This window comes from Gymnoscopelus braueri (genome assembly GCF_963280865.1).
Source record: "Gymnoscopelus braueri genome assembly, chromosome: 5".
Taxonomy (NCBI): domain Eukaryota; kingdom Metazoa; phylum Chordata; class Actinopteri; order Myctophiformes; family Myctophidae; genus Gymnoscopelus; species Gymnoscopelus braueri.
The window spans coordinates 57,534,532-57,544,531 of record NC_137606.1 but is presented as its reverse complement, the minus strand read 5'-3'; the positions used below and the strand labels follow the sequence as shown (position 1 = coordinate 57,544,531).

Here is a 10,000-nt window from a genome sequence, read left to right as displayed (position 1 = left end):
CAAGGCCTCGCTGTAGATCTGCTATGTTTGGCTTAAGTTCTCCCCAGAATAGGGATGCTAGGGTTCAAGTGGTTAATGTAAGAAAGAATAACCATATCACACAAAGATTTTGCGGCCCCCCTGTAGTAACTCTGAGGACCCCCTAGGGGTCTCGGACCCCCTGTTGAAGACCCCTGCTCTAAGACGCTCACACTTCCACACCCACACTTTCTGATATGAACAACAAAGCCGTCACGCGTTTAGCACCACAGTAGTAAATGACTCCGTGCCATCAGGACAAAGATACACAACTTTGAAATGGCAACAAATGGCAACAAATGGCACTAAAACATACTGGTTTGTTTTTTACAGCTTGGCAACAAGCGGTTAATAAACAGACACTGCAACTAGTCGTCACTTCCACGGTTCCTACTCATGGACTGGCTAACTACGACCCAGAGACGGTGCGTTCAGGCTCAAAGAGCAGCCTTTACTACTGCTCCCTCACACAGCATGTTCTGTTTGAACAAGACCAGGAGACCTGGTTCTGCCAGACCCAAAATGAAGTCCTAGTATGTAACACACCTACAAACCACTTTATAACTGAAGTTCATGATGTCATGAATAGTTCGTGACGAAAGGGGACGTCACAAACTTTTTTTTGGCTGGGGCCGGAGGACAAATGACCCCTGCCCATGTATGGACGAAACAGATACAAAGCCTCATGTAAGCCCGACCCCTTGGGTCTGGCAAAAACAGAAATGAATTCCAAGGATAGAAAAGACATTGTTTTCAAACCAGACAGAGACAGAAAGCAGTAGAAAAATGAATTTCAAAGCTCGACGAGCTTGTAGATCTGCTATTTTTGAAAAAATCTTGAACATTTGAGTTGAATACAAATATTTTTTTAAACTGTTTCGACTCAAATCGTTGCTTCTGAGAGGTCCCTGGAACAACATATTTTGATGGGGAATCCTTGACAAGATAAACTTTTTGAGCACCACTGATATTACAGCAACAGTATGGTTTTTAAGAAAAATTAAGACATTTGACAGTTACAAAATGTTCGCTTTAACAAATATATATTCAAAGGTTTGCACACATTTTCACGATTTAACCCATTAAAACCTGGAACTGTGTCATTTTTAGATTTGAGCTAAAAAGCATTTTACACTTTGGGCTATTCAAAAATAGCAGATATACAAGCTCATAGCGCGGCACCGAGTGCCGCGCTACGAGCTTGTAGATCTGCTATTTTTGAAAAATCGTGAAAATGTGTGCAAATCTTTGAATACATATTTTTTTAAAGCGAACATTTTTTCACTCAAATCGTTGCTTCTGGGGGGTCCCTGGAACTAAATATTTTGATGGGGGTCCGCGGCCAAATACATATAATTTTGGGGGTCCTTGACATGAAAAAGATTGAGCACCACTGATATAGAAACATAAGTTTTTCAGAAAACTGTTGAGATTTAGGAGACATGTAGAATCGGCTTCAGGTCTCAATGGGTTAAAAGAACTGCACTAAAACATACTAGTTTGTTTTTTACAGCTCGGCAAACAAGCGGTCAATAAACAAGACGCTGCGACTAGTCGTCACTTTCTCTGTACTTACTACTCATTGACTGGCTAACTAGCTACAACCCAGAGACGGTGCGTTCAGGCTCAAAGAGCAGCGTTACCGCTCCTTCACTCACACAACATGTTCCGTTTGAAAAAACAGCAATGAATTCCCATAGGGAGTGTCTCACTCCTAAACTAAAAGAACCGGGGTTACCTACGTAACCTCTAGACATTGTTTTCAAACCAGACAGAGATAGAAAGCAAATAAATCCATTAAAACTCACCACTGTGGGCTTGGTCCTCTGGGGGGGAGGTGGGGGCAGGGCGGGGGTCTGGGGGTCCTCCACCACGCCCTTCTGGGGTCCAGCTTCCTTTAGTCCACTGGGTGGGGCTGGACCCCCTGGAACCTTTAATCCACTGGACGGGGGGAGACCCCCTGGTGGCGGACCCCCTGGGATATTTACTCCACCGGGTGGGGGACCCCCTGGGATATTTACTCCACCGGGTGGGGGACCCCCTGGGACCTTTATTCCACTGGATAGGGGGGTCTCGGTAGGACCCTCTGGTGACAACGGCGTCCCCTCCGTAGGCCTGTGACGACATCACAACGTTTTTTACTTGTTGATTTTAAAGGAGTAGTTCACCCCCAAAACATTTACTTATTTTCTATCAATTACCTGAGACTCCACCGGGTCATCAAATTATTGTCTCAGGAATGAGACAAAAACTAAAAGAATCTCCATGAACTCAAGGCTTCATGGGGCGTGTAATTGATAGAAAATAAGTCATTATTTATTTAATTGTGATTAACGATTTAATTGTGTGTTTTTTTTTTGTGGGGGGGGGGGGGGGGGGCATTCAACATTGGAACATATGAATAAAAATGACATTTCTGTTTGTCTTTTAGGCTTCGTAAACACAAATTACACGGGCGCAGAAATAATGGCAAATAACTGAAATGTACAAAATAAAGGACTGACATAATGTAATAACTTTAAACTCTCAAACTAAAAAAATATATAATAATACATATATATAGTGGAAATAGCCGAATCTCAAATAATTGTGGTTGTTTAGTTACCTTGTCATGATGTAACTCCAAAAGGTGGACAAGAAACCTAAAATAATTGCTCCATTGATTAGACATTGATAATTCAAAACATGCTCCTCATTGACATTGTACGGTGAAACAGATCTCAAAGTCACTCTTTTAGCACGTAAACAAACACAAACAAAGCTGATTCAGACAATACAGAGCATCACCAAACCCACTCCTGTATTTTTCTAATACAAATGTGAACTTCCTGTTGATTTTGCTATCGATTTTCTTCCTAATAAAAATAGTACAGTAGTGGGTTTGGTGATGTTCTATAATTGTCTGAATCAGCTTTGTTTGTGTTTGTTTACGTGCTAAAAGAGTGACTTTGAGATCTGTTTCAGCGTACAATGTAAGTCAATGAGGAGCATATTTAAAATGATCAATTTCTAATCAATGGAGCAATTATTTCAGATTTCCTCTCCACCTTTAAAGTGACATCATGGCAAGATAACTACTCCACCTTTAAAGTGACATCATGGCAAGATAACTACACAACCCACACCTCTACCAGAGTGGTCTGGCCCTTTAAGATAACTACACAACCCACACCTCTACCAGAGTGGTCTGGCCCTTTAAGATAACTACACAACCCACACCTCTACCAGAGTGGTCTGGCCCTTTAAGATAACTACACAACCCAAACCTCTACCAGAGTGGTCTGGCCCTTTAAGATAACTACACAACCCACACCTCTACCAGAGTGGTCTGGCCCTTTAAGATAACTACACAACCCAAACCTCTACCAGAGTGGTCTGGCCCTTTAAGATAACTACACAACCCAAACCTCTACCAGAGTGGTCTGGCCCTTTAAGATAACTACACAACCCACACCTCTACCAGAGTGGTCTGGCCCTTTAAGATAACTACACAACCCACACCTCTACCAGAGTGGTCTGGCCCTTTAAGATAACTACACAACCCACACCTCTACCAGAGTGGTCTGGCCCTTTAAGATAACTACACAACCCAAACCTCTACCAGAGTGGTCTGGCCCTTTAAGATAACTACACAACCCACACCTCTACCAGAGTGGTCTGGCCCTTTAAGATAACTACACAACCCAAACCTCTACCAGAGTGGTCTGGCCCTTTAAGATAACTACACAACCCAAACCTCTACCAGAGTGGTCTGGCCCTTTAAGATAACTACACAACCCACACCTCTACCAGAGTGGTCTGGCCCTTTAAGATAACTACACAACCCAAACCTCTACCAGAGTGGTCTGGCCCTTTAAGGCTGTTATATGATCATTGTGACAGGGGGGGCCTTACCCCTGGGTCCCATACGGGGCCCCCGGCACCTGTGCGGGCCCCGCCCTTGGCCCCGACCCTGGGGGGGCCTCAGGAAGAGGAGGTGGCGGAGCGGTCAGCGTCATGATGAAGCGGTCGGTCGAGGCCTCCTCTTCCTCCTCCTCCTCCTCCTCGCCCCGCGGACCTCCACCCAGGATGGTGGGCTCCAGGGCGGGCCGGCAGCCCCCCCCCTCCTTCCTCTGGGGGAGGTGGTGAGGAGGAGGAGGAGGAGGGGAGATGGGGATGAAGGTGGAGGAGGGTTCGCTGGCATGGCGGACGTGTTTGGACCTGGGTTTGGGGGGCTGAGGGGCAGAGAGAGGGTAGGGGGGAGAGGGGGGGGGGTCAGTTGTTATAGAGCAGGGCTACTCAACTTAAGATGGCTCAGGGGCCACTCAGCAAAATACCAAAAGTCCAAGGGGCCGCAAGCTAAAAAATGTCGGTCCTATTTAGAATTTTTCTATTTTGTAACACACACTACACATTGTTATTGTTATAAGAAAATGTACTTTTTGACATCATATTATTTTCACTGTACCTGTTTATTGTGTGTGTATGTCCAGTGGCTTGAGTTACAGCAAAAGCTAAGGTATGGCAAGGTTAGGGTTGCCAACTCCCAGAGATTGAAATAAGGGAAACCTATCCTGGTGTTTTGGGGGGTCAAACCGCCCAAAACACCCGAAATGCATAGAAAACTATGCATTATACCTGTAACAATTGACGCACCTGTATGTATGTCTGTTTGTTTGTTTTGGAGGAAAAAAATGAAGCAACCCATATATTTGAACGGAAATGTATTTTTTTTATTTTTTTGGGGGGGGGGGGTTTGACCATGAGGGGCCGCAGAGTTGGGGCCGCATGCGGCCCGCGGGCCGCGGGTTGAGTAGCGCTGTCATAGAGTCACTTCAACTCATTTCAACCTTATATCTTCATTTAACCCCTTCATTCCGGGAACGCATGCTGTGTAGTGCATACATGGGCAACTGGCGGCCCGGGGGCCACACAAGGCCCACTGTGTGGCCCACAGGTTAATATCAGAATACTGATATATCGTTGATTTCAGCTGTTTTGAGCCTGTAGATCAGCTATTTTTGCTACTTTTGTGTGACATACTAGAATGACGAATTACGGCATTAATTTACTGAAACAATACGGAGATAAGAGGTGTCTGTCCGACAGTAGGCTATGAGCAACGTGTTCCTCTGGAGTGAGTGTGTAAATATAGTGGGCCTCTACATCCTCTAAGTTGCATCACCCCTGGTGTAGTGTGTATGTTTTTAGCTATAACCATTATTTCACACGTTGGGGCTGGTCAAAAAATAGCAGATCTACAAGTTTGTCTGCTATTTTTGAAAGATCTTGAACGAATGCTGAACCTGGGAGCCGAGCTCCAAGACTTCCTACGCATGTGTGCAAATGGCAAATAACAGTCTATTCTATTCTAAACCCAGGGCAAAGTAACGTACTAGGCCTATCTTTTAATTGTTTTATAAAAAGAAATTATCCCACGATTTTGTAACCCTTTTTCACCCGGTGCCAATTATCTAAGTAATCCTGGGCGCTACACTCCCCCCGCCAGCCTAGGGAGCTCAAAGCCGAGCTCATGCCTCCTTCAATGCATGAGAGCCAACTGACCTTCTTATCACCTGACAGGAGAGTTTCCCCGGTAGGACGTAGCGGGTGGAAGGAACACGTTATGGGGGAGGCGGTATAGAGACCAGGATTACTGCATGTTTTTGTGAGGGTATTAACTACCCTAGGAGACACGGGGAGAACATGTAAACTCCACACAGAAAGGCCCTTACACCAACCCCACCTAGGGTATGGGCGCTGATGACGCGGAGGTGAGGACACGCCCCCAGCGCCCACAGCGTCCCCGGCGGGAATCGAGCCCAGGACCTTCTAGCTGTGAGGCGACAGCGCTACCGACTGCAACGCCGTGCCCCTCATACTAGGCCTTTAAATAAATAACTAATAGCAGAATCTGAGTCCCTGTGAATGAAAACGAACCTGAAATTGAAAACAAAACAAAAAAAAACGAATGAAAAGGTGAAATAAAAACTCTAATACTAACCCTGGTCAGGGGGTCCTCCTCCAGAGAGGTTTGGGGGGAACCCAGCGGGGAGGGGTCCTCCTCGCTGGGGAGGGAGAACAGAGCCGGGCGGTTCGGTCGCTTCCTGGCGGCTCGCCGGCTCATCCTGGGCGACAGGACCTCGGCCAGTTTGAGGTCAAAGTTAAATTTCTTCCCCCCTCCCCCTCCTCTCCGGTCTATGACATCATCGTCGTAGTCGTCGGCGTCTTCGTCGGCGTCGTCTTCGCCGTGGTCGGAGGGGAGGGAGCATTGGGACAGCGAGCGCGGCTTGCTAACGTCGCTAGCGGCCGTCCCGTGGCGAGGCTGGTGCGTCTGTGTCTGCATTCCCAGGTGAAAAGGTTGACTTGTCACTTATATACTTATATTAAAAATAGAATGTAGGTGTACAGAGAACGTTAAAAAAAAGTGACATAGTGTTCCTTTAAGTATAATATTTGTGTTCACCTGTGTTGCGTGCTCCGGTTCCCATAGCTCCTCCCTCTGCTCGCTGAGGATTGGCTCACTGCTGGCAGGCGGGAGGATCTGATGACGATCCTGCTCGCCGATTGGCTCGTCGCTGTTGGGGCGGCGGCGGTGACCTTTGAACTGGGCGTCGGCGTTGCTCTGAGGGGCGTGGTCGGCCGCCCCGGCGCGGCGGCTGGGGTCGCTGAGAGACTTCTTCTTCTTGCCGTTGGCGCCGTGCCGCTCCGCCTCGGCCATCAGCCGCTCCATGGCGCCCGGCTCGCCCACGATGCCCAGGATCACGCCCACGTAGTCCTGGACGCCGTCGCTGCTGCTGCACACCGATAGGTCGCTGGCCGCGCTGCCGGCTAAGCGTTCCGATAGGCCGCCGCCTCCACCGGCCGCGGAGGAGGAGTCGGCCGGAGCTCCGCCTCCTTTAACGGACAGAGAGCCCAGCAGGTTGCTGTCCACGCTGTTCCCCTCTATGGCCACAGGGCGGCGCCGCTGAGGCATGGGGTCACTGAGGGAGCGCTGCACCGCGGAGTCTGAGTCTGAGCCTGGTTCATTAACATGGTTAGCTTGGTTAGCCTGGTTCATCAACATGGTTAGCCTGGTTAGCCTGGTTCATTAATATGGTTAGCCTGGTTCATTAATATGGTTAGCCTGGTTCATTAATATGGTTAGCCTGGTTAGCCTGGTTCATCAACATGGTTAGCCTGGTTCATCAACATGGTTAGCCTGGTTAGCCTGGTTCATCAACATGGTTAGCCTGGTTAGCCTGGTTCATTAATATGGTTAGCCTGGTTCATTAATATGGTTAGCCTGGTTCATTAATATGGTTAGCCTGGTTCATTAATATGGTTAGCCTGGTTCATTAATATGATTAGCCTGGTTAGCCTGGTTCATCAACATGGTTAGCCTGGTTCATTAACTCTTTGACTGCCAGAGTATTTTCATAAAGTGTGCCAGCAATTTTCGTGTTTCTTTATTTTTATATTTTGAATTTTTTTCATGAAAATAATTTAAAGACACATAATTTAAAGGCACAGCACAAATCCGCCACTAGAGAGCAGCACATGACAGCTTGATCAGGTCGTTGGGTCACTGTCACCCTTCTTGGGAGATTAGACAGGGAAAAACATGAAAACGGATGTGACGTAGTCCCAGATTGTCTGATCGGCCAAAATTACGATGTGATACACGACGGCGATGACTGATCGTCACCCAGACCATAGATTATAGAAGAGAACCTGTCCGTTTGTCTGTTATACCGTGTGAAAAACCGTTTGTTTACCTATTTTGGACGAAAATGACCGGGGAAAAAAATCAAAAAACGGAAACGGAATCCAGGTCATGAAACCGGATGCAGATGTGGGTGAAGTAAGTGGAACTCGAAAATAACATTGAATATTAAGCAGCATAGCGCAATCAGAGATTAAACAATGAACGCGCGTCCAGCGCGTCGAACGCGTCGACGGCCAACTGGACAAAGTAGCACTTGACGCGTTATCGCGTCGTCCGCAGTCAAAGAGTTAATATGGTTAGCCTGGTTAGCCTGGTTCATCAACATGGTTAGCCTGGTTAGCCTGGTTCATCAACATGGTTAGCCTGGTTAGCCTGGTTCATTAATATGGTTAGCCTGGTTCATTAATATGGTTAGCCTGGTTCATTAATATGGTTAGCCTGGTTAATTAATATGGTTGGCCTGGTTCATTAATATGGTTAGCCTGGTTCATTAACATGGTTAGCCTGGTTAGCCTGGTTCATTAATATGGTTAGCCTGGTTCATTAACATGGTTAGCCTGGTTCATTAATATGGTTAGCCTGGTTCATTAACACGGTTAGCCTGGTTCATTAACACGGTTAGCTTGGTTCATTAACATGGTTAGCCTGGTTAGCCTGATTCATTAATATGGTTAGCCTGGTTCATTAACATGGTTAGCCTGGTTCATTAATATGGTTAGCCTGGTTCATTAACACGGTTATCCTGGTTCATTAACACGGTTAGCTTGGTTCATTAACACGGTTAGCTTGGTTCATTAACACGGTTAGCCTGGTTCATTAACATGCAAATGATTGAACAATGTAACGATTTAATATTTTTTTGCAAACATTGGAGCATGTAAATAAAATAAATAACAGTGGTAGTGTGATGCTGCTAACAGCGGTGTGATGCTAACTGAGGTGGTGTTGAGTGAGATGCTAACTAACTGTGGTGGTGTGATGCTAACAGTGGTGGTTATACGCTAACAGCGGTGTGATGCTAACTGAGGTGGTGTGATGCTAACTAACTGCGGTGTGATGATGCTAACAGCGGCGGTGTGATGATGCTAACTGTGTCAGGCTCGTACCTGTGGTGTTATTGTTACCAGACGAGAACTTCCGTCGACGGCGGACGGCACTAGGGGTGGGAGGGGCTTCCAGCCTCTCTGTGGCCCCCTGCTGGGGGGCGGTCTGGTTACTGTCCATGATGATGCAGTCACTCTCAGCCCTGAGGGGGAGGAGTTAAACCATTAGGGGGAGGGGTTAAACCATTAGGGGGAGGGGTTAAACCATTAGAGCTGCCAGTGTGAACGCAGTATATGAAAAATAACAACGATTATCTCACATCATTACGATGGGGCGATTACGTGGTAGTTTGGTAGACTCTACCTGAGGGTGGGACGAGGTGGAGCTGCGTTGGACGGAGTCGTAACGCTCGCGTTCGTGGTCTCCGCCTCCGTCGTCCTCTGGTCTGTCCTCTGGTCTGTCCTCTGGTCTGTCCTCTGGTCTGTCCTCTGGTCTGTCCTCTGGTCTGTCCTCTGGTCTGTCCTCTGGTCTGTCCTCTGGTCTGTCCTCTGGTCCGTCCTCTGGTCTGTCCTCTGGTCTGTCCTCTGGTCTGTCCTCTGGTCCAGGCCGTCCGTCTGGTGGAGAGCAGACTGCTTCCAGACGGTCACCGGCTGCCCCAGGACGTCCCTGGCTACCAGGGGGGGGGACCCCAGAAGGAAGGACCCCCAGGGCCCCCCCTGCCCCCGCCCTCCCTCCCCCTCCCCGCAGGGCGGGTCGCAGGGGCCCGACTCCGGCTCGGTCATGATGCCCTCGTCCGTCAGGCTGGACTCGTCGTGCCCCGACAGATCTCCTCCTGCAGAACGCTCACAGGACATGCTCTCTGAGGAGTCCACCTTCTGCAGCTCTCTGTGGGGCTCTCTGTGGAGGTCTTTGTGGGGGTCCCTGTGGAGGTCTTTGTGGGGCTCTCTGTGGAGGTCTTTGTGGGGGTCCCTGTGGAGGTCTCTGTGGTCTCTCTCTACATCTCTCTGTAGATCTCTCTGGAGCAAAGGTTATGGAATTGGAAAGAAAACATTTTAGTTAAAAGGTAGGGTACGTCTTTTTTTGTAATTGTATTCTGGCTCTGTAAAGAACTGAGCTGCATTTCATGTCATGAAAGGTTCTCTACAAATAAAGTTTATTATTATTATTATTAATCCCGGTGCGACAGCTGTTGCCGGTCTGGTTGTCTGCCCGCTCCGTAATGTTACATCGTGATCCGTACATTTAACGCTT

General features: G+C 47.8%; 1 protein-coding gene across 1 annotated transcript in view; it reads right to left on the bottom strand.

Annotated features, from left to right (window-relative positions):
* arhgef17 (Rho guanine nucleotide exchange factor (GEF) 17) overlaps window positions 1–10,000 on the bottom strand; it is a 126,831-nt gene that overhangs the window by 104,482 nt on the left and 12,349 nt on the right. The window contains exons 8-13 of the mRNA XM_080429333.1: window positions 9,113–9,765; window positions 8,812–8,951; window positions 6,464–7,017; window positions 6,002–6,337; window positions 3,913–4,232; window positions 1,827–2,133 (exon numbers count right to left, since the gene is read on the bottom strand). Of these exons, the coding sequence (XP_080285459.1) occupies window positions 1,827–2,133; window positions 3,913–4,232; window positions 6,002–6,337; window positions 6,464–7,017; window positions 8,812–8,951; window positions 9,113–9,765 (2,310 nt within the window). The remainder of the gene's footprint in view (window positions 1–1,826; window positions 2,134–3,912; window positions 4,233–6,001; window positions 6,338–6,463; window positions 7,018–8,811; window positions 8,952–9,112; window positions 9,766–10,000) is intronic.